The sequence below is a fragment of the Ursus arctos genome, unplaced genomic scaffold (genome assembly GCF_023065955.2).
Source record: "Ursus arctos isolate Adak ecotype North America unplaced genomic scaffold, UrsArc2.0 scaffold_18, whole genome shotgun sequence".
Lineage (NCBI taxonomy): Eukaryota > Metazoa > Chordata > Mammalia > Carnivora > Ursidae > Ursus > Ursus arctos.
In genome coordinates, this window is record NW_026622852.1 from 54,706,895 (window position 1) to 54,734,661 (window position 27,767).

Below are 27,767 nucleotides of genomic sequence, written 5' to 3' on the forward strand. Positions count from 1 at the left end.
TCACGCCACCTCCCTGTACCAGCAGGTCCTGGGTGGCGTTTGGCCTGAGCTGGCTTAACCTGGGCCTGCAGGAGGGTTCAGGCCTTCAACGTACCTGTGGCTGCTTTTGGAGTAGTTTTGCTTCTCTGTGGTCTGGAGGAGGGGCCGAGCGAGGCTGTGGTGCATTTGCACTGTTCAACACCGGGTTCCGTCTGAGTCTGCACAGAGGAGTAAATGAGACGGACCGACGGGATTTTCTTCCAGAGGAGGCAGGAGTAGGGGGGATCTGAGGGCAAAGAGGTGAGCGAGGAGGGACGATCTGAGCTGGGGCATGGCAGCCTTTTGGGGGTGTTAGGCCTTCTGGAGCATCTGGAGATGTGTCAGGCCTGCATTTCAGGGAGCATGTCTTCCATCCTGCTCGGAGCATCCAGGAACCTATAAGATGAAACCACGTTGGTTTTAAAATAGCAGAAGGGGGAAGGATATGAACAGGTCAGTCACAATGGAGGAGAGGTGAATGGCCGGGAAGCTTCCGAAGGAAGATGCTCAGCTTCATGAGTGGTGGGGGGTAATGCTGACGATAGTAAGATGATGGCATTTCCATCTGCCCGACGGACCACAGGCTGATCGGATCGGAGCTGATGGTGATGGAGGGAAGGAGACCACACACGTGGTGGGGCTGGGTAGGCATTCCTGTCCCTTCGGGGACGCCGTTCCACTTCTGGGAATTTATCCAGCATGAGTTATAAAGATCCAGATACGGCAGTATTCATGGAGCGTCACGTGTAAGAGGAGAAAACTGGTGGCAACCTGAATATTCATCAAGAAGGGAACGGGGCACCGTGTGACCATTGCAGAGGACGAGGTGTGGTGTCTGTGTACAGACTCGGGAAGATGACCATGAAAAGGTGGCAGAAGCGCATGTCAGAGAAACACGTATAGTATGATCTTATTTTTCCTAAAATCACACCCCCTCCCCTAAGTATATGCATATGCATTTGTATCAGAGGAAAGTATGGAGGGACATGCTTCAGATTATTCCGGCACATATATTTATTATATGTTCTATCCTCTACTTCAAATTGTGTATAACACGTATGTGTCATCTCAGCTGTTAAAACAAGCATAACTGGGGCGCCCGGCTGGCTCAGTCGTTAAGCGCCTGCCTTCGGCTCAGGGCGTGATCCCGGGGTCCTGGGATCGAGCCCGGCATCGGGCTCCCTGCTCCACTGGGAGCCTGCTTCTTCCTCTCCCACTCCACCTGCTTGTGTTCCCTCTCTTGCCGGCTGGCTGTCTCTCTGTCAAATAAATAAATAAAATCTTAAAAAAAACAAAAACAAAAACAAGCATAACTGGGAGCCCGGTGGGCTCAGTCGGTAAAGCATGAGACTCTGGATCTCAGAGTCGAACGTTCGAGCCCCACATTGACTCAGAGCCTACTTTAAAAAAAGCGCAGGATACTTTTGTCGTTCAAGTGACTGAAAGGAAAAGGAAGCCCCAGAAGAGGGAAGTGAATTGTGGAATCAGGAAATCACAGAAGAGATGACAGATTCAGGAAGGTCAGGGGCTACTGGTGGATCTCCTGCCGCCCGCAGCACCCCAGCCTGAGACTCCGTCGGGCTGCAGACCTCAGTTCCAACCTTCTTCACCTCAACCCGTGTTTAGACACTGCCGCAAACTGGGCTTCGTGAGAATGAGAAGTTCCCGAGGAATCGTGGGAAGGGGAGGCCCGCTTTCCTGGCATGGGCTTGGGGGGCTCGACGACCCAGGCTCCCTGGCTTCCCCACCCCAAGCCTGCTTCGTAGCACAGCGGGACCTCTGAGCTTCAGTTCCTCGTCTGTCCCAAAGAGGTGCTGCACGGACTGGCGGGGGTGACATGAGCCGCGTGTGAAGAACTTAGCCGTGGTCGTCCTCAGCAGGTGTCTCTCTTGCTCTGACTGAGCCCCACGTTGTCACTGCTGTCAGAGCTGGCACTTAGAACCCGCCTCAGCGCATGGAGGCCCCTTGGGCATTGTGGAGGCTTAGCTGGGAATTGCTGTTCTGGACATGTGCAAGCAAGATTATGTAGGGCGCATCTGAAGTTGTAGCGAAGAGACCCGGAAATACAGTATCTTAAATGAGGTAGACATTTCCTTTTCTCTCCTAGAACAGTCCAGAGCTAGATAGGATGGCAGGGTGGCCCTGCCTTTCCCAACACGTGACTTTCACCTCTGAGTCCAAGGTGCCTGCCTCCGCTCCTGCCTTCTCATCTGCATTCCAGCCAGTGGAAGGAGGAGAAGGAGCTAGGGGGGTGAACAGCCCGAAGTGACACATATCACTCTCACTGTCCTCTCATTGACTAGAACTGAGCCCTGTGACCACAGTGGGGGCTGGAAACAGTCTGCAGCTGGCTGCCCATGTGCTCAGCTCAAATCCATGCATCTTGGTGCTAAGGCAAGAAGGGGAGGTGCTGGTGGACAAGAAACAGGCCCTGTCACCCAGAAGACCAGAAACATCGGTGTTTTCTGTGGTCATCAGATCTCCCAGCTTGTACAAGGCTCTGTGAAGTCACAGGGGTAGACAAAGCAGACCATCCCTCTTTCATGGAGCCCAGAGTGTAGATGGGGAGAAAGGCTTACACAGTCATCAAAGGAAGAGTGGAGGGCGCGGGAAAAGAGCATATTAATGGGTCTGTTGATTGAAGTTTCAGATGATTTTACGGAAGGTGTTTTTGTAGCACATAACGAAACAAAATTTGAGCAGTGAAGTGTAAAGTGTCCTGTGAGGAAGGACATTGAGATTGGCAGGCTGGCGAAAGCCTTTCCAAGGCAAAAAACCCTTTGAGTGGAGAGCTTTGGGGTCCAGCCGTCGGCGCCTCCGGCTGGAGCGTGTCCCCCAGGCCGCTCACACTTGGCTCTTCCCCTCACGCAGGGAGTCTGTCAGTCGTGTGGTGTTAGCGGACCAAACCTGTGGGCCTGTCTCCAGGTAAGGCATCCCTGTCGCTGTTGGGGGTGTGGAGCTTGGTCTAGACACTGGGCTGGGAGCGTCCGTCTCGGGTGGGCACTGCTGGAAACCTCAGACGGGGACATGGGGCCTGGATGCCTCAGGGGCCGGGCCCAAGTCAACAGGGTGCCAGAGTGAGGGCGAGGGCCTGGGTGCCACACAGCCAGACTCAGCTTGGCCCACGTCTCGCCATGACCCTACCCTACCCTACCCCACCTTACTCAGAGGGCAGGGGCCACTGTTAACGGTAGCCGTCCTGTCCAGCTGGAACCGCACGGTGTATAAAGCTGTCGTCCTGTGGGGTGGCAGGGTCTCAGTCACTTGTGGGTCCTGGTGGTGGAGACGGGCTAGCCCCAATCCTTGCTCCTTCCCTCTCCCCGCAGGTATCCTGCCCCTACGTTGGCTGCGGAGAATCCTTCGCGGACCATAGCACCATTCATGCTCAGGTGAGCGCCGTGGGCAGGAGCGTGGGCCCTGCGGGCGGATGGCCCAGAATTCAGGCCCTGGCTCCCGCAGCCTCCTGACTCCATCTGCCCCCTCTGGGCCTCAGAGGCTATGTCTGTAAAATGGGACTAAGCGCGGCAGGGTTGCTGCAGAGAAGCAAGAGCGGACGCGCAGGTGCAGGCCCATAGCACGTGCGCGTGTGTGGTCAGCGGCAGCCCTGGGCATTCCTGGCTGCGGGCCGCTCAGATTCTGAGCTTCCAGGCCTCTGTCCTGACGCCGCCTCTTACTGAGGCCTCCCGTGTGCAGCCGCGGGCACCTGTTGGGCCAGTGTATTCACAGCCTCATTTTGGATCTTGCCCTCTAGGCAAAACAGCATAACCTGACGGTGAACCTGGACACGTTCCGGGTGTGGTGCTACGCCTGCGAGAAGGAGGTGTTCCTGGAGCAGAGGCTGGCAGCCCACCCGGCAGGCCCCTCCCCCAGGTTCTCGGAGCAGGTAAGGGGGTGCAGCGGGGTCAGTGCCGGTGGTGGTGACATGTGTCGAGGGCAGGGCCCTGTGACCCAGGCGTCAGTGGGTCCCAGATGGCATCTGTTCCCGTGCCAGCAAATGCTTGCTGAGCCCCAGCTCTGGGCCAAGGCCCATGTGGGGGGTAGAGGACACACAGGTCTTCATGGGAAGGGCCTCCCTTTGGGAGTTTGCAGGCCGTGGGGAGGCTGTGTGCAAGGGCTTGTGGGAGCCCAGCCTGGGCCTGTGGAGAGCCCCCGCCATCCCAGCTCTAAGACCTATCCCATGGGAATCCCCAGTAGCCCGGAAACCCCCCTAACGAGGCGCCGAGTGGGGCTCTGTGCAGCACTTAAAGATGTGGGCCCGGCAAGCCCACGTGTGGAGGGTGGCCTCGGGCTGGGGTCAGCACGCCGCTATCGGGCTGGCTAGCTGCAGTGGGAGCTCGGGGAGGCCCGCGTGTGTGCCCTGCCTCCCCCACAATTACACAGCGACCGTCACGTCGTAGGTGCTCCCTAAGTGTTTGTGGAATACATTTGCAAACGTGGTTTCTTACAAAAAAAGCCTGTAAAACGGTATATGGACAGCGCCTTGTTTGGGGGCCCATGCATATAACAGTTCACCATCTGCATAGCTGTGTATAGACTGCCACTGGCTGTCTCAGGAGAGTTGCATGTCTATTGTTATTGTTTCTATTTTTTTCCCGAATTTATTACAAATTGGTAATTTTTTATTATTGTAAATAAAATACAAGATCCCGGGCTGAGGCCACCAGTGCCGTCTTTTTCTGGGGTGTCCTCTGCTCAGATGGGCTGACTCGGTGCGGGCTTGCGGCTGGGGGCTGGGCTTCCTTTCCCCCCGGGGGAACATGAGCCTCTGACCCCCAGCCCTCCCGCCCCACCTCCCGTGCTCCTGACTCGGAGACTTCCACGCAGGACTCTCCACTACCCTCCCACCCTCTGAAAGCTGTCCCTATTGCCGTGGCCGACGAAGGAGAGTCCGAGTCAGAGGATGATGACCTGAAGCCTCGAGGTAGCCGGCCCCAGAACAGAGAGCGCTGTGGGCGGGGCCCGGGGCGGGGCGGGGAAGGGCGGCCTAGAGCGGGGTGGAATGCTGGTCTGCCAGTCCTCCTCCCCTCATCCTCCACCTCAGCCCTGGGACCCTGGGCAGGCTGGCCCCTCTGACCCCGGCCTCCTCACCTGTGCAGGGCGGACGCTGGGCCGGGCTGGGTGGAGGGCAAAGCAGTCCGTCTGTTGGAGACATTCGGGTACCCACGGCTGTCGTGAGCAGGAAACACATTCACTTGCTTGGCAGGTTTCTGGGGTAGAACCCCAGCCGCCTGTGTCCTCCCCTGGTTGGGTCCCGGGGGCTCGGGAGCCACAGCTCATCTGGGAGGGGCAGGGCCCTCACCTTCCCTCCCCCGTGTGCATTGGTGTCTAGGCCTCACGGGCATGAAGAACCTCGGGAACTCCTGCTACATGAATGCTGCCTTGCAGGCCCTGTCCAACTGGTAGGTCGTCACCCTGCCTGGGAGCTGGGAGGCCTGGAGCTGTCGCCAGGCGCCCTGGAGGGCGCAGCAGCCCGCAGGCTGTGCTGTCTGTGCTACCCGCAGAGGCGTGTCTGTGGATCCACGTCCAAAGCCCTAAAAGCACACATGCCCTTTGACCCAGGAGCCCCTCCCGTCAGAATTAATCCTAGGAAGGTCAGCCGAGATGTGGAGCACGTTGCCTGGGGGGATGTTCCTATCCCGTTGTTCGTGGGGAACAGTTTGATGGTCCACATTTATTTATTTTTAGAGATTTTATTAATTTATTTGAGAGAGAGAGCGTGAGCAGTGGGGAGGGGCAAAGGGAGAGGGAGAAGCAGACTCGCTGCTGAGCAGGGAGCCTGACGCTGGGCTGGATCCCAGGACCCCAGGATCATGACCTGAGCCGAAGGCAGACACTTCACCGACTGAGCCCCCCGTGGGCCCCGGTGGGCCACGTGTACAGGCCAGCTTTACAGTGAGTGCAGGACAGTATTTACTGAATGGGAGGGGCCAGAACGTGGCACGTGGGAGGAAGGAGGTTAGGAAGGGTTGTGTGCTACAATCCCATTTGGGGGAGAAGTTCCTAATTTCTACCTAGGTTAGGCTGTTAACTCCGTGAGCCCAGGGCATTTTCTGTGCCTGGTACACAGATGTCGCATCTGGTAGGGACTCAGTCCCTGCCTACGTGAAGGAGGGAGGGCATATGTGCATAGGACCATCTGGAAGGAAATGTGTCTAAAATCTTCTGAGGAGCTGTCTCCCACGTGGTAGGATTAAGTCCCTTACTGTTCACGCATCTGTAGATGTTCCAGGGTTTCTATGATGAACACGTATTTCTCAAGTAATGAGAGACGTTCACTTGAGGAAAGGGAAGATGCCTCAAGTTGGGGAAGGTTTCCGCAGAGTGGGCTGGTGGGAGGAGCGGGCGTTGGACCCTCTGTCTGTCAGGCAGCAGCTGTCCCCTGAGCCCACGGCCCCTGAAGCGGGCAGCCCTGCAGCCTTGGGAGAGGACAGGGGGCTGTTGTAGTGTCTTGCGGTGGCCATGACAAAGCCTGGCAGGCCAGGGACTTTAAACAACAGAAATGTATTCTCTCCCAGTTCAGAGGCCAGAAGTCTGAGGTCAAGGTGCGGGCGGGGGTTGTAGCTTTTGAGGCCTCTTTCCTGACCACTAGATGCCTGCCTTCTCCCTGTGTCTTCACATCATCCTGCCTCTGGGCGTGTCTGTGTCCACATCTCCTCCTTCTAGAAGGACACAGTCATATCGGACTAGGGCCCACCCTGAGGACCTCCCTTGAATCTAATTACCTGTGTCCAAGTACAGTCACCTTCCGAAGTTGCCAGCATGTGAATTTGGGGAGACCCATGTCACCCTTCGACGGGTCATCTGCAGGCATTTCTGGCTCAGGGGCAACAGTATGCCCCCCCCCCCCTTTTGCTTCTCCAACCGGCTCTTTCTAACCAATGCCACTCGGCCCGCCTTTTCTGAGCCGGCTCTCCCCTGCCCCTAGCCCTCCACTGACCCAGTTCTTCTTGGAGTGCGGAGGCCTGGTGCGCACAGACAAGAAGCCGGCCCTGTGCAAAAGTTACCAGAAGCTGGTGTCTGAGGTCTGGCACAGGAGACGGTGAGTGACTGCGCCCCTGACCTCGGGCAGGCCTGGGATTTTTCTCTCTGCCCCTCAACCGAGCATTACCTGTGCCTTCACCCCTTGCTGCATGCTCACCACACTTCACCTGTGCGATTTTTACGGCAACCTTGTTTTACAAATTGGGGAAACTGAGGCTTTACGAGTCTTGCTCAAGGTCACCGAGCTGGTGAAAGAAGGAGCTAGAATTTGGAAGTGGCATTACCCCGAGCCTGCAGCCCCTTCCCCCACGTGTGTGCCGAGGCCCAGACGCGCACCATGACTACTCCCCAGTCCCAGCCACCACCGTGCATGTGGGAGAGACTCTCACAGGCGGTGGCTGGTGCTGACGGGGCAGGAGCTGAGCTCAGTGTGAAATGAATTTAAAGACCAGAAGTTTGGATTAGACCTGTTTCTTCAGGAAAATGGGGAATAACTTAAACTGAGTGCACAGAAATATGCCAAGTGTAAAAGCAGGTTGTAAAACAGTGCGATACAATACAGCTCCCATTCTGTCAGAAGCCATGTTGATTTTCCGTGTGTCTCTGTTTTCATGGAGAAATCCGGAAATCTTAATGGCAGTTATCTCTGCGTGGTGCTATTAGCGGTGATGTTTCTTTCCTGGGCTTTTCTAAAATTTTAGATTTTTCAATAATGAAGATGTAATACTTCTGAAATGAGAAAAAAAACCACAGTAAGTATTTCAGAAAGGAAACAAATCTCAAGCAGACTTGTCCTAGACCAGTGGGAAATAATGCCGAGCCAGTCAAGCGTTCTTTGCCCGGTTGAGCCGTGACTTGGCATTTTCCTTCTTGACTGTGGGGGTGTGCGAGCCTGCGGGGCTCCTGCCTGAGTCAGCACCTCCCAGACGTGCAGCAGACACCTCACTGCGTCTGATCCCGCCGCCCCAGGCCGCCTGCCTAGCAACCCTCGCGGGATCGTGGAGCTCCGAGCGGGCCACCTGCGCTAACAGGCCTCGTCTTCCTACAGCCCAAGCTACGTGGTTCCCACCAGCCTGTCTCACGGGATCAAGTTGGTCAACCCGATGTTCCGAGGCTATGCCCAGCAGGTAGGCCGTCCGAGCTGTGCAGGGGACACCCAGGGCCATTACCAGGCCCGTCTCTGAAGCCCAGACCAGCATGGAAAATAGCAGGGCAGCTCGGGGTTATGGGCCGGGTCCCCTCACTGCCTGAGCCCTTCGTGTGTTTGAGGACACGGTAGCCTCCCGGGGCCTGCTGGCGTTCTCTGCGCTTAGTGTGGGGGCTGTGTCCCCGCCGAGCAACTCACCTACCCCGGCCGCACGGCTGGTACACAGCGGAGGGGAGGTCTGGCCTCGGGCAGTCTGACTGCAGAGTGTGTCCGCCTCAGCACTGCGTGCGGAATGGCACGTGCTCTCTCATTTCCGCAATCACAGGCAGAATTTCACTTTTATTAAAGGAAACGTTTGATTACGAGTCTTTGTGAATCTAGGGAACCCTTTGGAAACCAGCGATCCTTTTATTGCATAAACTCAGGGGACCAAAACGAAGCAGAGTACAGCCACGTGTATACCCCAGTCCTAGGCTGAGCAGACGGTTCACATGTCCCCGTCCCCGGCCTCAGACTGCAGCGCGGCCTGGGGTTTCACTGCTGCGCTTGTGGGAGGAGCTGCACCGGTCTGGGCGGCCGTTCCTGCGGCCCGAACGTGGGGGCCAGGAACAGAGCAGTGGTCAGGCGAGGGATGTCTTCCGCCCTCTCCCTCAGACCGCCCCCCCCCCTCCGCCGCCGCCTGCCTGCCGTCCCTTCCCAGGGCCAGGGTTGCTGGGTGTTCCTCTGCTCACAAGCTCAGCTGGATGAACTCCAGGCTCCTGACCGAGAAGCCCAGTGCTGCCCAAACACCACCCTTTTTGGGGAGTGATAATGCCCTCCATGATCACGGTTCACTGTCTACTGTTTACTAAGTTGTCACTACCCGCCCCACAAGGACAGCCCTGTTTATCCTCACAGAGCTCTCCTGAGGCGGGCCCTGTCATCACCCCCGTGTTACAGGTAAGGAGCAGAGGCTCAGAGAGGCTCTGCAGCTCGCTCAGGTCACACAGCACAGGGCGGCAGGGCGGGACTCGGGCCGAGCTGGACCATTCCCCGGGCTCTCTGTGAGGACATCACGGAGCAGGGCTGCTGCCTAACACCCACCTGGACTCCAGAAGCATCCCCGTCTCTGGTTCTTAGACTTAACACAGGGAGGATTTCTGAACGTAGGCGCGGCTATGGGCCTGTGTTAATGGCCGGAACGTGCCGTCACGCTTCCACACGGCTTGAGATTCTAGCAACAAACACAGTACCTCTGTTAGAAGGAAGAACCAGAGAGAAATGTAGATGGCATATTGGGGTCCCGTTTCTTAAAAGAACCTTCTGGGACCTCTGACACAGGACCCACAAATCCTCCCCTTTCCCTCACGCAGGGTAAGCTAGTGGTTAATTTCTCTGATCTTCGAGTTCGGCACTTTGCTGAGGAAATCCATGCAGAGCCCTCCCTTCCCCATCCCAGAACTGAGAGGATGAGGCCCTTCTCTCCACGCCGGTGGTGGAAGGCCGGGGAGGCTCGGCTGGGTCTGGCCAGCCTGTGACCCAACACCGTGTTGGTCGGGCGTTGGGGCGGGGGTGCTGCTGCTGGTGCCGGGCACTGTGGGGGCCAGGACGTTGAACCTGGCGGCCCAGCATGGCACCCGATACCCCCAGCTGTTGGAGACCAGCTGCTGCCACCGTGTTCTGGCCTTCTGAAGCGCCTGGGCACGCAGCGCTCGGCTGGGCCCTGTGGGCAGGTGTTGGAAGCCTCACTGCCCAGGCTTTCTGCTCGGTTTGGCGACCCAGTCAGAGCTCAGAATAAAAGCGCCACTGCTGTGATTCGAGGCCCAAGCAGCCTGACAAGTCATGTCCACGTCTCTGGGAGCATGCCGTCCTGCCTCCAGAGCCTGTCCCCAAACCACAGACCACAATGGCAAGGCCACAGTGGGCCCGGGGACTGGCAGGAGGACGGGGAGAGCAGGGAGGCCCAGAGACAGGCTGGAGGATGCCAACGGCCTGGCCTGCCAGCGGGCATCACCCCCACAGAAGTCAGCTCAGCCCTCATGTGCGCATACGTCTTGTGGGTCCCCTTCATGCTTCCACAGGCTCCACGCCCACCCCCAGAGTCCCCTCCTGTAGGCAGCAAGGTGACTCTCCAGGCCGAACGCGACCCCTCTGCCCTCCCACGCCAAGCTGGAAGCAGGGCTACGGCTGCTTAGGAGGGAGCTGGGGTGTCACACGGACCGGTGGGGATCGTGGCTCTGCCACCTCACAGCGGTGTGTCTGGGGAGGGGCGGCTCAGCCTCTCAGGCCTCAGTGTCACTGCGGTGGAACGGGGATCGGGACAGGACTGCTGGGGGGCTACCGTTAGGGCTGCTCGGCATATCTGCACAGGGCGCCGCGAGGCCCCGTGACACGGATCAGCTGGCATCCTTGGCAGCAGAAGCAGCGGGGTGCTCGCAGCAGGTGCGTCCACCCCGGCAAGCCCTGTTGACGCCGCCCCTGCTTCCAGGACACCCAGGAGTTCCTGCGCTGCCTGATGGACCAGCTGCACGAGGAGCTCAAGGAGCCGGTGGTGGCGGCCGCGGCGGCGCTGGCGGAGGCACGGGACTCAGACTCGAGTGACACGGACGAGAAGCGGGAGGGCGACCGGAGCCCGTCCGAGGACGAGTTCCTGTCGTGTGACTCGAGCAGCGACCGGGGTGAGGGCGACGGGCAGAGCCGTGGCGGGGGCGGCTCGCAGGCCGAGGCGGAGCTGCTGATCCCCGACGAGGCGGGCCGCGCCATCTCCGAGAAGGAGCGCATGAAGGACCGCAAGTTCTCCTGGGGCCAGCAGCGCACCAGCTCTGAGCAAGTGGACGAGGACGCCGATGTGGACACGGCCATGGCTGCCCTTGACGACCAACCCGCGGAGGCCCAGCCACCATCGCCGGGGTCCTCCAGCCCCTGCCGGACCCCAGGTGCCAGACAGCCGCTCGGGGACCCCCGCCTGCTTGGTCCGGCACCTCCTGCGTGCCTGTAGCGTGGGTGGACCGCCTCAGAGCCGGGCTGTGGCTCAGCCTGCCCGTGTCGGCCCCACACCCCCGCTGGACACGGGAGGACATGTGACTTGCGGGTTTGATGGGGGCTGGGGTGGGCAAAGGGCAGAGGGCACACAGTGGGCTCTGGCCTCGGGCCCTGGGAGGTGCTGGCAAGTCCTCTTCCTGACCGGGCCGCAGAGCCAATGTGACTCCCCTGGCCCAGCCATGGTCCCCTCTTTGCCCCCAGAGCCAGACAACGAGGCCCACATGCGCAGCGCCTCCCGCCCCTGCAGCCCTGTGCACCACCACGAGGGCCACGCCAAGCTGGCCGGCAGCCCTCCCCGGGCGAGCCCCGTGAGGATGGGGCCATCGTATGTGCTCAAGAAAGGTTGGCAGGATCGGGCAGGGAGGGCCGGCCAGTGGGTCGGCGGGGCATCCGCACGTGCCGGGGGGGCTGGGAGTGCAAGTCGTGCCACGGCTGCCTTTGCAGCGGCAGCTCCTCCGAGCCCTCCTCTAGCGCCACTGGGGTGTGAGCGGGGGCGCCCCGTCTAACTGACAGCGACCTGGGCCCTGGGAGGGGAACTGTATCCCCCACCACGTGACGCACATAGGACCCCGAGTCCCGGCCAAGCAAGCCCCAGTGCCACCCCTTGCCCCAGACAGGCCGGTGGGGCTGGGCCTAGTCCCGTGCTGTGCCCCCAGCCCAGGTGCTGAGTGCCGGCAGCCGCAGGCGGAAGGAGCAGCGCTACCGCAGCGTCATCTCCGACATCTTCGACGGCTCCATCCTCAGCCTCGTGCAATGTCTCACCTGTGACCGGGTGAGCCCTGGGAGTGGGGAGCCGCGGGCCAGCCCTCAGTGGCCCTGGTGGTCCTCCCTCAGCGGGGGTGGCGGGGGAGTCGCTTCTCCACCTGAATGCCCCTGCCTTTCTGGAGGGCGAGGGCCTGGTTGCCTGGCTCCCGGGTCCAGCAGGCAGGGAGCAGACCCTCTGTCTTCCACCTGCCATCCGGTGGCTGGGGTTCAGGCTGCACCCGCTGCTTGGTCTGGGCAGGGCGGAACCCCGGAAGGTGGAAACCCAGGCTGACCTTCAACCCCACAGGTGTCCACCACAGTGGAGACGTTCCAGGACCTGTCGCTGCCCATTCCTGGCAAGGAGGACCTGGCCAAGCTGCACTCGGCCATCTACCAGAACACGCCGGCCAAGCCGGGCGCCTGCGGGGACAGCTACACCGCCCAGGGCTGGCTCGCCTTCATCGTGGAGTATATCCGGAGGTACGCCTGCCTTCCCGGCTTCCCGCCTTCCCGCCTGCTGGAGACACCAGACCGCTCTAGCCCTGGCAGGCAGCAGACCACGAACGGCGAAGTTCAGGCGTTTGCAGGGCCAAGGGCAGACTTTGGAAGGGTGCTCACCTCTGGATGTGCACGTGTTGCCTGGGTGGGGTGGGAGCTTCCTCAGCCACACTGGAAGGGCCTGGGTTGGGTGGGCCCGTGGATCAGAAGGCAGGTAAAGACGGGAGTCACCAGGCGGCAGCTAGAAAGGAGGGCGGCAGCTGGAGAGCAGGCCTGGCCCTGTGGGGAGAGCAGTGGGCACCTTTCTGGAGCCCTCACCGTGGGCCACGAGGCCCGGTCTACACCTGCCTGATGTTGGAGCCCATCTGCCCAGAGGACAGGCCAGTGCAACCGGGGCTCCTTCATAGATGGGGAGGCGAGGCTCAGGGAGACACCGGGCTGCTGGCTGCTGGTCCCAGGTGTTCGACTCCAGACCTCTGCCCATCCCACCCACCTGGGCAAGATGCCTCTCCAGGCCGGAAGTGTCCAAGTCTTGGTCTTGCCCAGGCCCTGGCAGCACCCCACCACCCCCATTCTGTCTCCCTAGGTTTGTGGTATCCTGTACTCCCAGCTGGTTTTGGGGGCCGGTCGTCACCCTGGAAGACTGCCTTGCTGCTTTCTTTGCTGCTGATGAGCTGAAGGGTGAGTGGAGTGGACTTGGCTGGGGAGGGGTTGCTCGGTGAGCATGCAGCTGGTTTCTGGAACTCCCTGTCCGTATCACCACCCCCCCACCCTCCCCACCGTCAGGTTAGGCCTGCATATCCTCCCAGCCCCACCGCCTGGAGCTCTTAGGGCTTCCTCCGTTTTTCTTTGGTTACCCGTTTGGTGGACAGAAATGCTACTGTGCTTCAATTTTGCATTTTCCTCAGTTACTGATGATTCTGGACAGTTTTTCTACATGTTTTGCCTGTTTTTTATTTCCCATTTTGAAATTTCCCATTCTTGTCCTTTTCCCATTTTTCTGTTGAATGTTTGGCATCTTATAAACCTTTGGGAAAGCTCTTTTAAAAAATAAAATTAATTGTGGGAAAACCTCCATAACCTAAAATTGCCTGTCTTAACCATTTTGAGGCGTACAGTTCGGTGGTGTTGACTGTATTCACGTTGTCGGGCATTCAGTCTCCAGCAGAGATTTTCATCCTGCAACATGGAAACTCTCTACCCCTGAGACAGCAGCCCTCTATTCTCCCCTCCCCCAGCCGCTGGTGCCCACCCTTCTACTTCCTGTGTCTGTGAACATGATGACTCTGGGGACCTCCTCTAAGTCAGCTCATATGGTATTTGTCTTTTTGTGACGGGCCTCTTTCACTCTACCTGGTGTCCTCTGGGTTCCTCTGTGTCGTAGCAGGTGTCAGAATCTTCTTCTTCTTTTTTTTTTTTTTAAGATTTTATGTATTTATTTGAAAGAAAGAGTGAGTGAGCAAGAGAGAGAGAGCACAAGCCAGGGGAGCAGCAGAGGCAGAGGGAGAAGCAGACTCCCCACTGAGCAGGGAGCCCCGTGCGGGGCTCAATCCTGGGACTCCGGGATCATGACCTGAGCCGAAGGCAGACACTTCACCGACTGAGCCACCCAGGCGCCCAGAATCTCCTTCTTTTTTTTAAAGCTGCATCGTGTTCCATTGCTAGACCACATGTTACTTACCTGTTCATTTCTCAGCGGACACCTGGGTTGCGTCTGCCTTTTGGCTCTTGTCAATAATGCTGCAACGAGCACGGGTGTGCACCTGTTCATCTCCTTCAGATTTATACCCAGAAGTGGGATTGCTCGATCGTACTGTAGTCCTATTTTTAATTTTTTGAGGAACCTCCACACTGTGTTCCATGATCCATTCCCACCAGGAGCACACACCCTTGTGTGCTTCTCCACATCCTTGCCCACCCTTGTTAATCTCATTTTGTAAAATCTCTTTTTGATTAGCGCTATTCTAACAGGTGTGGGGTAATATCTCATCACAGCTTCGATTCGCGTTTCCCTGATGAGTCATGTTGAACACCTTTTCGTGTACCTGTTGGCCATTTGTCTCTGGGAAGATGTCTACTCAGGTCCTCTGCCACTTTGTGAATGGATTATCTGGGTTTTTGTTTTGTTTTTGAGGGTTTTTTTTTTTTTTTTGTATTGATTTGAATGAATTCCGTATATATTCTGGATATTAACCCTTTATCTGATATATGGTTTCTAAATATTCGCTCCCGTTCTGTAGGGCGCTGCTTTATTTTGCAGATTGTTTCTTTCATTGTGCAGAAGCTTTTGAGTTTGATGTAGTCTCACTTGTTTATTTTTACTGTTGTTGCTTGTGCTTTCGGTGTCCTATCCAGAAAATCATCGCCAAGACCAATGTCAAAGAGCATTTTCCCCATGTTTTCTTCTAAAGTTGTACGGTTTCAGGGCTTACATTTCTTTAATCCATTTCAGGATAATTTTTAAATTTCTGTGAGTGGTAGGAGACCAGGGTCCAATTTCATTCCTTTGCACGTGAATATCTGGTGTTCTCAACACCGTTTACTGAAATGACTCTCTCCCCCACCCCCACCCCCGTTGAATATTCGTGGCCCCCTTGTCAAATATTAGTTGCCCATAGATGCCTGGGTTTATTTCTGGCCTCTCACCTCTGTTCCTTGGTCCATGTGTCTGTTGTCATGCCAGTGCCATACTGTTCTGACGACTGTCGTTCTGTGGTATAGTTTGAAGTCAGGAAATGTGATGCCTCCAGCTTTGTTCTTGCTCAGGATTGTGTTGTCCATTTAGGATCTTCTGTAGTCCCATAGGAATTTTCAGGTTGTTTTCTGTTTCTGTGGAAGATGTCACTGGACTTTTGGTGGGGATTGCATCGTGTCTCTAGATGGCTTTCGGCCGCATGGGTGTGTTGACGGTGTTTATTGTTCTGATCCAGGAACGCGGGGCGTGTACTCACTTCTTTGGTCCTTGTGTAGGAACAGCTCCGTCTTTGACCCGTCACTCTTACAACACTCCTGACGCCAGATGCGTGGAGGTTTTGCCCGCCACCAGCTGGGTATTGAGAATTCTACGCGGTTGTGATACTGTCTACCTGGGGACAGCATCAGGTCCCACAGGTTAAGGACTCAGTCCTACAGGACTTCCCCTCCCCAACTTCAGGAGATAGTCACAAGTCCTGCTTGTCATCTGTGCTTCTGACCGACCGGCTATAGATCGAAGGTTCCAACCCCTCCTCCTCGGGTTTGATAAATTTGCTAGAGCCGTTACTTACTGGATGACTGGTTTATCAGCTCAGGAACAGCCAGATGGAAGAGTTGCCCAGGGCGGGGTAGGTGGGAAGGGGTGCCGAGCTTCCACAGTCTCCGAGCTCGCTACTTTCCCTCGGTCTCCATGCATGCACCAGCTCTGAAGGTCTCCAAACCAAACCCCACGCCATCGGGATTTTTATGGAGGCTTCCTCACGTACGCGTGATCAGTTATAAACTCCTCTCTGTAGAACGCAGTGTGGCTGAAAATTCCAAACTTCTAATCATGGCTTGGTCTTTCTGGTGACCAGACCTGATTCCGGAACCATCCAGAGTCACCTTGTTATTTATTTTTTTTAAGATTTTATTTTTTTTATCTTAGAGGGAGAGAAAGAAGGAGTGAGTGCACATGTGAACAGGAGGAGGGGCAGAGGGGGGAAAGAGGCTCTCAAAAAGACTCTGCACTGAGCATGGAGCCCGATGTGGGGCTCGATCTCACGATCCTGAGATCATGACCTGAGCCAAAACCAAGAGTCGGACGCTTCACCGACTGAGCCATGCAGGTGCCCCCAGAGCCACCTGGTTAGGACAAAATTCACTGCCATCAGGAAATTCCAAGGGACTTGGGAATCCCGTGTCAGGAAGCAGGGTCAGAGAGCAAATGTCAGAACAAATGATGCTCCCAGTGCTCTTACCACTTAGGAAAGTACAAGGACTTTAGGAGCTCTGAACCAGGAACCTTGGGCTGCCTTTTCTGTCATGTCACAGCCGTCTTTGTCAATGTCTGTCATCAGTGTCGTATAGTTTCCAGCGTACAAATCTTTCACTTCCTTGGTTAAATTTCTTCCTATGTGTTTTATCGCCTTTGACACAATTGTAATTGGGATTGTTTTCTTTTTCACTCATTCGGATATTTTATTGTCAGTGTATAGAAATGCCACTGATTTTTGTACGTTGATTTTGTATCCTGCAACTTTACTGAACTCATGGATTTGTCCCAACAGTTTTTTGGTGGAGTCTTTTGGTTTCCTATGCATAAGATTATGTCACCCACAAACAGTTTTACCTCCTCTTCTCCTATTCAGATGTCTTTTATTTCTTTTTCTTGCCTTATTGCTCTGGCTAGGACTTCCAGTAGTGGGTTGAGTAGGCGTGGGGAGAGGCAGCACCCTTGTTTCATTCCTGATTTTAGGGGGAAAGCTTTTAGCTTTTCACTGTTGAAGAGGATGTTAGCAGTGGACTTGTCTTAGATGGCCTCTTATTTTGAGGTGTGTTCCCTCTACACCCAACTTGTTGAGAGCTCATATTGTGAAAGGGTGTTGAAATTTGTCAGATGCTTTTTCTGTCTCTGTTGAGAGGATCGTATGATTTTTATCCTTTATTCTATGAATGTAGAGTATCTTGTGTATTGATTTGTGTATGATAAACCATATTTGCCTCCCACGGTGAAATTCCATTTGATCACCGTGTGTGATCCTTTTAATATGATGCTGAGTTCGGTTGGCTAGAATGTTGTTGATAATTTTTCCATCTGTATTCATCAGGGATATCGGCCCATAGTTTTCTTTTCTTATCGTGTGCTTATCTCACTGTGGTATCAGGGTACTGCTGGCCTCATAAAGGGAGTTTGAGTTTTGGAAGAGTTTGAGAAGGATTGGTGTTAATTCTTTTTTAAATGTTCGATAGAATTCACCAGCAAAACCATCTGGTCCTGGACTTTTGTTTGTTGGGAGGTTTTTGTTTTGTTTCGTTTTGTTTCATTTATTACTGCTTACTCATTATTGGTCTGTTCAGATTTTCTCTTTCTTCATGATTCAGTCTTGATAGGTTGTATGTTTCTAGGAATGTGTCCATTTCTTCTAGGCTGTCCGGTTTGTTGGTGTACAATTAATTGCTGTAGTGCCTCTTAGGATCCTTTGTGTTTCTCTGGTGTCAGTTGTGAGAGTCCTCTTCCATTTATAATTTATTTTGAGTCCTCTGTCTTTCTCTCTCTCTCTTTGCTAAAGGTTTTTCAATTTTATCTTTTCTGAAAACCAACTCTTAGTTTCACTGACTTTTTTTCTATTCTTTTTCTCATCTCTGTTTTATTTATTTCTGCCCTAATCTCTGTTCTTTCCTCCCTTTTGCCAAGTTTGGGTTTAATTTAGTTTTCACTTTCTAATTCATTGAGGTGTGGTCAGGTTGTTCATTTGAGATCTTTCTCTTTTCTTAACATAGGCATTTATTGCTATGAAATTCCCTCTTACAACTGTTTTTGCTGCATCCTGTGTGTGCTGGTATGTTGTTTTCATTTCATTTGTCTCGAGATACTTCCCGAGTTCCCTTTTGACTTTTTCTTTGACCCGTCGGTTGTTGAGGCATGTGTTGTTGTGAATTTTTTAGTTCTCCTCCTGTTCATGGTTTCTAGTTTTATATCACTGTGGTTGGAAATATACTGATTATGATATTTGTCTTTCCAAATTCATGAAGGCTTGCTCTGTGGCCCAGCTCCTGAGCTGTCCTGGAGAATGATCCCTGGGCACTCGAGAATGTGTATTCCGGTGTTGTTGGATGGAATGTTCTGTATATGTCTGTGAGGTCCGTTTGCTCTGTAGTCGCTCAGGTCTGGTTCCCTTATTCATTTCCTGTCTGGACGATCTGCCCAGTGTTGAAAGTGGGGTATTAAAATCCCAACTACTACTGTATTGCTGACTATGTCTCCCTTCAGTTGTGTTAATATTCACTTTACATCTTTAAGTGCTGTGGTGTTGGAGGCATATATTTGCAGTGATTGCCTCCTCTTGTTGAGTTACTCCTTTATCGCTCTGTAGTGACCCCCTTTGTCTCTTGTGACAGATTTTTTTTTTAATTTTTATTTTTTAAAGATTTTATTTATTTATTCGACAGAGACAGAGACAGCCAGCGAGAGAGGGAATACAAGCAGGGGGAGTGGGAGAGGAAGAAGCAGGCTCATAGCGGAGGAGCCTGACGTGGGGCTCGATCCCATAACGCCGGGATCACGCCCTGAGCCGAAGGCAGACGCTCAACCGCTGTGCCACCCAGGGGCCCCTCTTGTGACAGATTTTGACTGAAAGTCTGTTTTATGTGATATCAGTGGAGCCACCTCCGCTCTGTTGGTTTCCCTCCACAGGGGATGTCTTCTTCCATCCCTCTCTCTCAGCCCCTGTGCCCTTAAAGCCGAAGTGACTCTCTTGCAGGCAGCCTGTCGGGTTGTGTCTCTCGTAAGCTTAAATCGTTACGTCCACCCCGGCTCCCATTTCCTGTCCCTGCTTACCGTTGTCTGCATTTACTGCCCTAGGTGACAACATGTACAGCTGTGAACGGTGTAAAAAGTAAGTGTGTGTGTCCCGGGCTTTCTCCCCAACTTCCCGCTCTGACCCCTCGGTCTCTCTGTGTCCCACGTACTTCCCCGCTTCCTCCAGGGAGTTTGATCCTGACCTCACAGAGGTGCTCATGTCGGGAGGGCGCTCAGCGGGCCCCGGTGCCCCTGTGCCGGGATGCTCACTGCTTCTCATCTGTCCTTCCTCGCCAGGCTACGGAACGGGGTCAAGTACTGTAAGGTCTTGCGGCTGCCCGAGGTGAGTGGAGCGGCCTCCCGCGGACTCTGTCTGCGGCTGCCTCAGGGAGCCTGAGCCGAAGAGGCCTAGGGCGAAGGGGGTCTACTGCTTCGGCTGAGAGCCCTGCTGGGAGGGGAGGCTCTGGCAGGTGGAGGGGTCATCTTTTGCTTTGTGACTTGGGACCCTCCCTCAGCTCCTCCTACACTCTGCAGGTGTGGGGCAGGGGGTGCCACCTGGAAGAAGGCAGGTGTGGGGGAGGGCCACGGCCACCACGCCATCCACATTGGGGAAGGCCTTTCTGAGGAAGTGGGTCTGAGTGAGCCCTGAGCGCGGGGGCTGGCGTCGGCCTCGTGGAGGGAGAGCGGGGACAGAGCAGGCAGGCAGAGCTCCGAGGCAGGAACGGGCTTGGCCAAACCCTGGAAGGGCCGCGTGGCCGGAGCACAGAGGAGCAAGGGCCAAGATGCGGGTGCTTGGGGTGGTGCTGAGCAGGTCTGGGAAGCCCGCATGGAAAAGCTGTGGGAAAGTCGGGGCCTCGGAACTGGTTGTCAGAGTTCTGACGTTCAGCGTCCCGCACGGACCAGCGCCGCCCTCGGGGACGGCCTGTGTGGGCTGTGTGTCCAGGTGGGCAGTGGGCAGGACCCCACGGCTGGCCTGGGCCTCTGGAAGGCTCTAGCTGCTACGTTTCCTGTATTTACCCGGAGGGTGAGATCTGAGTGGATCAAAGAGTGACCTGGTGCCAGAGCCCGGCTTGAGCCCCCGCCTGGTTACCGGGGGTCCCAGAGCCCGGCCTTGAGGCCCCACCTGGTTACCGGGGGTCCCAGGGCCCTGGCCTTGAGGCCCCGCCTGGTTACCGGAGGTCCCAGGGCCCTGGCCTGAGCCCCCACCTGGTTACCGGGCTCCCGGGGCCTGGCCTGAGCCCCCCCTGGTTACCGGGCTCCCAGGACCTGGCCTGAGCCCCCACCTGGTTACCGGGCTCCTAGGGCCCCGGCCTTGAGCCCCCGCCTGGTTACCGGGGGTCCCAGGGCCTGGCCTGAGCCCCCGCCTGGTTACCGGGGGTCCCTGGGCCCCAGCCTGAGCGCCCACCTGGTTACCGGGCTCCAGGGGCCTGGCCTGAGCCCCCACCTGGTAACTGGGCTCCCAGGGCCGGCCAGCCCAGCGTGGAAGGACCGCCGCCTCCTCCCTCCCCCAGATCCTGTGTATCCACCTGAAGCGCTTTCGGCACGAAGTCATGTACTCGTTCAAAATCAGCAGCCACGTCTCCTTCCCCCTCGAGGGACTTGACCTGCGTCCGTTCCTTGCCAAGGAGTGCACGTCCCAGATCACCACCTACGACCTCCTCTCGGTCATCTGCCACCACGGCACAGCAGGCAGTGAGTCCGCCACCCCCGCCTCACCCCTGTCCCCGTCCCCCCGGGGCGTCCGTGACCAGCCTGCCCCTCCCGCCGCAGGTGGCCACTACGTCGCCTACTGCCAGAACGTCATCAATGGGCAGTGGTACGAGTTCGACGACCAGTATGTCACCGAGGTCCACGAGACGGTGGTGCAGAACGCCGAGGCCTACGTGCTCTTCTACCGGTGGGGTCCTGGGCGGGCCCTCTTGGTGGGGTGGGCTCTGGCTCAGGGACCGCTGGGCGACCTGCGGGCCGGGATGGCCAGCACCTGCACCCTGGGCCTTTACCCTGGGTGCGTGTGGAGGGGGGTGGAGCCTGGAAGGTTCTAGGCCGCGGGCAGTAAGAGTTTCAGCTTGTAAGAAAGAGTCCTCTGGCCGTGGGGAAAGCGGGGAGCCCAAGAAGTTGAGTTTGGGTCTTCCTTGGTGCTCCCATGGGAGTGACCGTGGCCGGCATGCTGCAGGGGCCGCCGAGAGGCTGCTGGGTTGCTGAGGGGCTCGGGGTGGGGAGGGCAGTGGTAGGTGGCTGCAGACACACCCCTGGCAGGGTGTGGCTGGCGCCCCACCATGCAGGGAACCCAGACACAGCTGTTCCTAATTCCCCCGCCCCACCCCTGCTCCATCCCTGCTCTACCCCTGCCCCACCCTTGCCTCACCCCACCTTAACCTTGCTCTATCCCCGCTCCACCCCTGCCCCACTCCTGCTCTACCCACCCCTGCTCCATCTCTGCTCCATCCTTGTTCCATCCCCTGCTCTACCCCTGCACCCCCGCCCCACCCCTGCTCTGCGCACCCCTGCCCCGCCCCTGCTGCAGGAAGAGCAGCGAGGAGGCGGTGAGGGAGCGGCAGCAAGTGGTGTCCCTGGCTGCCATGCAGGAGCCCAGCCTGCTGCGCTTCTACGTGTCTCGGGAATGGCTCAACAAGTTCAACACATTCGCCGAGCCGGGGCCCATCACCAATCACACCTTCCTCTGCTCCCACGGAGGTGAGGGCGCCTCTGCGGTCCGGGGTGGGGGCGGGCGGCCGAGCCCCCAGCGCTCCATCCCTGTGCCTTCCCCCGCAGGCATCCCGCCCCACAAATACCACTACATCGACGACCTGGTGGTCATCCTGCCGCAGAACGTGTGGGAACACCTGTACGGCAGGTGAGGTGCGGCTGCTCCTGGCCGGCCGGGCGTCCGCGGGGACGGAAGCCGGGGAACCGCGTCCCCCCGCGTGTGACTGCAGCGGAGCAGATGCTTGTGGGTGTCCGCTGGGCCCCGAGAGTCGGGAGGGACAGAGACCGGCTCCAGCAAAAGCCCGCAGGTCCTCTCACCAACGGTCCCCTGTCCATCAAGACCAGAAACGGAGCTGGAGCTCGTAGCTGTCGTGTAGAGGACCCGCCTAGGCCCCGGGCCGCTCTGCAGACGGGCCGGGCAGGATGTGCCCCCCCCCCGCCAGAGAGCGGTCAGACAGGCTGAGGGGGCCTCTCCTCGGACAGGCTTTGCCCCATCCGCTGGTGGGGCGGGTACAGACTTGGCCTGGTGGTAGGTGGGTGGGTCAGAGCCCCCACGGGGAGATGCGTCCCCATATCCTGTGGGAACCCACCCTCCTACCTGCAGAGGGACAAGCTTCTGCCTCCCTTTGACATTGTCCTCGGGGTCCGGCCGAGGGGGCTGTTGGCCACAGCAGCTCCTGCCCGGTAGCCAAGAGAGGAATCGAGAATGTTAATCTGCTCTTTAGCCTTTAAACATAGCTTTGTGGCGTGCCCGCCCTGGGGCAGGCGCCAGGCCCGGTACTGTGGCCCGCGGGCACGCAGGTGCCCCTGCCAGCCGAGTGAGGGAGACAGAAAAGTCAACAGACCGTGCACAGGGCACCCAGGGTTGCCCAGCGGGTGGGCCAGGGCAGCATCGGGGAGGCTCCCCGGAGGAGGAGGAGAAACCCACCAAGTGGAGGGCAGTCATGGTTCTCGGGCATGTTCTGCCGCCTCCCTTCCTAGAACTCTCCCCTCAGGGTGTGCTCGCTCTCTCTCTCTCTCTGCCCTCCCTCCGGGTGCAGGTTTGGGGGCGGCCCCGCCGTGAACCATCTGTACGTGTGCTCCGTCTGCCAGGTGGAGATCGAGGCGCTGGCCAAGCGCAGGCGGGTTGAGATCGACACCTTCATTAAGGTGCGTGTGAGTGGGGGCGGGGTGCCGTGCCCTGGCTTCTGCTGGGGACACGCGGGGAGCTGGGGACTGAAGAGCCACGTGCAGTCAGGCTCTATTCGGAAGACCTGGCTGTGGGAGGACAGAGCGGCCGGACCCTGAAGACTTTGCCGGCAGGACGGTCGGGTTCCGGAGGCTCAGGTCATCCGCTTGTGTGTTGGAGCCGCTGTGGAAAGAACAGAGCCCTGCTTTTCGGGGCTGGTGACTCTTTATCGTGGGGGTTGCCCCACGTGTGATAGGACAGTTAGCATCTCTGGCCCCCCGCATGCCAGTGACAACAAAAACCAGCTCCGGGTATTGGCCATGCCCCTGGGAGGACAGATCTCCCCCCTAGTGAGAACCACGGGGTCTCTCAACCGGCACGGACAGGTGCACTACGTGAACAAAGCACGTGGCTAAACGACCCGGGACGACCCCGTTTAGGAAAGGGGCTTCTGCAGCGCGAGCAGGCGTGTGTGAGGCCCGGGCCCTCGGAGCAGGGTGACCGGGGACCGCCCGCCCTTCCGCAGGGGAGCTTGGGTGAAAGGCAGTAGGGGACACCGAGCTCTGTGCCCGTGCGAAAACGACGTGTCACAATAGATCACGGAGCAAAGTCAGCGCGCCCAGTTAAGTGGGGGGGGGGGCCGCCGCCGTTTGCTGCCTGAAGTATCTGGGGTTTTCTAGGAGTCGGGGGGGGGGGGTGTCGGCGGGGTGCCGGGGTAGTGGTGTGACGCTCCCCTCTGCTCCCCGCGGCCCAGCTGAACAAGGCGTTCCAGGCGGAGGAGTGCCCCGGCGTCATCTACTGCATCAGCATGCAGTGGTTTCGGGAGTGGGAGGCCTTTGTCAAGGGCAAGGACAATGGTGAGTGCAGCGCGGGCCTGTCCCTCCCCCTGCCAGCACAGGTGGTCCCCCTGCCCCAGGGCTGGCATCGCTGTCCCGTGCCCCCCACCCCGGGCCAGGCCACCCAGGGCCAGGCCTTCTTGCTGCGGCGGGACAGGAAGCGTCTTGCTCGCCCCTTCCCTCCCGTCCTGTCCCTATGGCTCCTGGACAAGGCTGCCCATCCCTCCAGCCGGCCCTTTCCTTTGGGGGTTCCGTTGCCCTAAATAAAGGTTTTAGTGGATAGATGGCTTCAGACTCTTAGGAGAGAGCGCGGACACAGTGTCCACTGACCACTTGGTTTCCAGAGGTGGAGGCAGGCCCCAGCACCGGGTGGCCTCCCAGAATCCTACACAGTCCCCAGCAAGAAACGGCCGTGCCCACGCTCTGGCCTGCCTGCGGCCGCCCTCAAAACCCTCAAGCCCCACACGGGGGCTCCCAGACTAGGGCTTGGGGCCTGGCAGGGCCAGCAGGTTCTGGGCACGGGACACTGGCCTTTCAGGGCCTACGCGCTGGCCAGGCCTCGGGGCCAGGGGAGGGGCCTCGCTGCCATCCAGCCCCTGGCACGTGAGGCAGCAGGTGCACCCCAGGGGCTCCCTGGTGGCGGTGGCGTTCAGGCTTGGCTGTGGTGGAGAGCCGGGCTCTGGAGTTGCAGCCCGCCCTCAGGCCTGGCTTTGCCTTCTGCCAGCTCTTCCCGGGCCGTTCCTCCCTTGCCTCGAGAAACAGCTCTCATGTCAAGTGCTTGCTGAGGATTACAGGAGGTTTGGGGAGGGTGCTCCACGAGGGGTCTGAAACTAGCGCCCGAGCCCCAGAAATGCCCTCTGCAGGCTCCAGGGACACTCCGAGTCCCTTCTGGCTCTTCAGCTTCTGCGGACGAGCGTCTGGTGCCCAACACCCACCCCTGTAAGGACGTCACCTGGACCCCGGGGCCCCGGACGGCCTCTCTGGGGTCACGGTGTTGGAGTCACGCCTTGAGAATGACTCCTACCTGTTGAGAGGCGGAGGGCCGTGGGGGGCTGGGAGGGCTTCCGGCTGCCACAGAGGCCCAGAGGCACTGAGACTGAGCCGCGTCTGTTCCAGAGCCCCCCGGGCCCATTGACAACAGCAGGATCGCACAGGTCAAAGGAAGCGGCCATGTCCAGCTGAAGCAGGGTGAGTCTCACCGGCTCCAGCCCTGGCCTCCCCGGCCAGCCAGGCTCCCCGCGGTCCCTCCTGGCTGCCAACGACCAGCCATTTCTGGAGCCCCCACTGCTCCTACCCGTGCCCTGTGCTGGCCTCTGCCTGCCCTTTGTGGGAACCGCACAGCCCGGGAAACGGGCGGTAGCCAGAGACGTACCTTCTGGGTCCTTAGAGAACAGACGTCCTGTGCAGCGTCCCAAGATTGCTCTTGAACAGCTTTGCACGGGAGCGCACGGGTGCCCTCCCTCCCCGGTGGGGCCCGGAGGGGTGAGGGGGCACGCGCAGGCCCAGCCCCGACCACGTGGCCTCTGGGGCCCCACAGGAGCTGACTACGGGCAGATTTCAGAGGAGACCTGGGTCTACCTGAACCACCTGTACGGCGGCGGCCCCGAGATCGCCATCCGGCAGAGCGTGGCCCAGCTCCAGGACCCAGAGAGCTTACACGGGGAGCAGAAGATCGAAGCCGAGACTCGGGCCGTGTGACTTGGTGGGCCAGTCTGTAAGTCCCCTCCCTTTGCAGAGACCCTCTCCCGCCTCCTGTGTGTTGGAAGAGCGCATCCCTGAATGCACCTTCCGTGAGGATGTTTGGAAAAACCCTCTCGTGGGCCCTGCCGGGCTGAGTGACCCAAGTGTCCCCACAGGCCCCCGCCTTGGCCCTCCTCCCTGCGGAGGGCGTGTTTGCGCCCGGAAGAGAGGCCGGCCGCTTGGGAAACCCAGATGTGTAAAGAGGCAGCAAAGTTGTTTGGGTGCCAGTGAGTAACGTCGCAACCAGGAAATACATCCACTTCGGGCTCTTCAAACGACCAGGGCTCTGCGACGTTCCTTAACTTGGGTCTTTGTGCCCACTTGTCACAGTTGTTGTGTCTGCCCCACTCCCCCACCCCCTCGCTCGCTCGGGCCCAGCTTGGGTCCCTGGAGCTCCAAGTCAGAGGCTGTGGCCTAGGGACCGAGGGGTGGGCTCCAGGCACTGTCCAGCACCTGGGACTCGCAGCTGGGAGCGGGGGTGCAGAGGGCCGACCTCGAGCAGCGGGGGTGCCGGAGCCAGCTCCTCCCTAGGCCCCACTTTAGCCCGATCCCCGGTGTCACAGAAAGGCTCCGGAACCCCGGGCTGCTCTCAGCGTTTCTCCTGCAGTCTAACGACTCTGGATTCATCTGTGATGGGGACCCAGGGTGGGGGTCGGATCTGTCGGTTGAGATTGTTTCTGGAGGCAGCTGGTCCCTGGCTCCCCATGCTGCCGAGCTGGCCCCGTGGGCTGGCTGTCGCTCGTCCCCACCACGGAACCAGATGATGAGACAGAAGTAGCCTACCCGTGTCACTGTCCTTTGCCACGAATGCGGCTTCGGGGGGGGGGCTCCCAGTTTCTCACCACACTGTCATGGGGAGCCCGGGGAGCTGTGGCTCTGGCGCAGCTCCTATGTCGGCCATGGAAGCCCGTTTTGGATGCTGAGCCAGGCCATGCTGGGGCGCTGGGACGAGCCCCTGGGCCGGGTCTCGCCTCCGGCAGCACCCACGCCCTTGGACAAAGCAGCTGGGGCGAGATGCCCACCTTGTTGGGGCCAGAGGGAACGGGGGTGGGGAAGGGGCGTCGGGACCCAGGACCCCACGCGCCGTGGCTTTCAGTCTCTAGAAGCAGATGTGGCTGGAATCCCGGCAGAGCCCCGGAAGCTGGCGCAGCACGTGGCTCAGTCTGCAGTCCTTCAACCCGGTTCCTTCCCCACCGAGGCAGCATGTGATCAAAGAACAAGCCGCTCTGGAGTCCCTTGACATTTGCTACAGTCTCTAGAAAGTTCCTGCTGCAGCCAGCGGGCGACCCCGCGGCGGGGCTGGGCGGCCTCAGGTCGCCCCCCTGGTGACAGATTCTGCGCCGGGTTAAACTTGCCCCCCATCTGCGTGGCCCCGTTGGTGTTCAGAACGTCCTAATAAATACATATGCGTTCCCCACAGCCCCTGCTGTCGTCTGTACCCGCCTCGGCAGCTCACTCTGTTAGCGGAGGGAAGAGGGGAGCTCTGCGCCGGGGAGGGCCTGCGGCGGCGGTGTGATCCGCGGTCCACACCACCGCGCATGGGAGGGGGGCACACGGGAGGGGGCTTGGCGTGGCTCCGAATCCAGACAGCCTCTGGAGGCTGCAGGAGCGCATGAGGAAGAGGGGGCCGCGAACGCATGCCTTCCTTTCCTGGAACCAGCCCTGGACCCCGAGAAGTGGGGCCCGATGTGGGGAGTGGGGTAAAGCCAGCACATCATGGGCTGGTCCCCTACTGGCGCAGCACCCCGGCCACTGGGCCACGTGGGGTAATCCCTCCGAGCTGGGGTTACCCTCCCCGGGCCTGCAAGGGCTTCTCTGCTGGAGGGACCCTTCCTTCCTGGGCTGACGGCAGACATTGGCACCTCCCATCACAGCATCGCGGTTGCTGGGGACCTGCGTGGGGAACTCCCCAGCACCTGGTGATGCTGGTGTCTTGTTTTCCCGTGGTTTTGGTTGGTTTTTGTTTATACTTGGGTTTGGTGGGGAGAGAAGAATGGGAGATTTTTACATGTTAGTTGAAAGACATATACTTGTGAAATCCCGTCAGAAGTGAGCGTGCGGACCCGTGTTCTGCATCAGGAATGGTTCCCCCCCACCGGGGGCGGGGGTTACCATCACCGGCCCGTGAGCCCCTGTGGGTCCCTCCTGAGCACAGCTGCCACCCCGCCCCGCCCCGGAAGTAGCCGCTGCACGTCCTCCAACTGCTTTATAGCCTTCCCGGTCCGTGGGTCTCGGAGTCTAGGCACGATTTTCAGCCTTGCTGACACTGGAACATTGTACACACGGAATTCCGTGGTACGGATTTTGTGATTGGCCTTTCGTGTTCACCATGGAAGCTGAGAATGAAGCTCTGTCCGGAGGGCTGGCTGGTTTCCGAGGTTTGGAGACACTTACTGTGCCACAGGAAGGAGGGGGAGAAAGAGGGAGGTAGCA

General features: G+C 58.4%; 1 protein-coding gene across 8 annotated transcripts in view; it reads left to right on the forward strand.

Moving 5' to 3' along the window:
- Positions 1–26,753, forward strand: part of USP20 (ubiquitin specific peptidase 20) — a 42,708-nt gene extending 15,955 nt beyond the window's left edge. For 2 of the 8 annotated variants that reach the window (XM_026514178.3, XM_044389673.3), the window contains exons 4-26: positions 2,890–2,943; positions 3,345–3,407; positions 3,770–3,901; positions 4,843–4,939; positions 5,348–5,417; positions 6,944–7,057; positions 8,048–8,126; positions 10,614–11,061; positions 11,369–11,509; positions 11,824–11,939; positions 12,219–12,391; positions 12,996–13,090; positions 18,948–18,981; positions 19,182–19,227; positions 20,348–20,576; positions 20,655–20,781; positions 21,409–21,578; positions 21,657–21,738; positions 22,631–22,739; positions 23,513–23,615; positions 24,711–24,782; positions 25,132–25,308; positions 26,431–26,753. In XM_026514178.3, coding sequence (XP_026369963.2) covers positions 2,890–2,943; positions 3,345–3,407; positions 3,770–3,901; positions 4,843–4,939; positions 5,348–5,417; positions 6,944–7,057; positions 8,048–8,126; positions 10,614–11,061; positions 11,369–11,509; positions 11,824–11,939; positions 12,219–12,391; positions 12,996–13,090; positions 18,948–18,981; positions 19,182–19,227; positions 20,348–20,576; positions 20,655–20,781; positions 21,409–21,578; positions 21,657–21,738; positions 22,631–22,739; positions 23,513–23,615; positions 24,711–24,782; positions 25,132–25,292 — 2,715 coding nt within the window. In that variant the 3' untranslated portion in view covers positions 25,293–25,308; positions 26,431–26,753. Of the gene's footprint in view, positions 1–2,889; positions 2,944–3,344; positions 3,408–3,769; positions 3,902–4,842; positions 4,940–5,347; positions 5,418–6,943; positions 7,058–8,047; positions 8,127–10,613; positions 11,062–11,368; positions 11,510–11,823; positions 11,940–12,218; positions 12,392–12,995; positions 13,091–18,947; positions 18,982–19,181; positions 19,228–20,347; positions 20,577–20,654; positions 20,782–21,408; positions 21,579–21,656; positions 21,739–22,630; positions 22,740–23,512; positions 23,616–24,457; positions 24,534–24,710; positions 24,783–25,131; positions 25,309–25,450 lie in introns of those variants that run through there. The other 6 variants (XM_048223404.2, XM_044389675.2, XM_048223402.1 and 3 more) reach the window with 4 other exon arrangements.
- Positions 26,754–27,767: the final 1,014 nt, after the last annotated feature.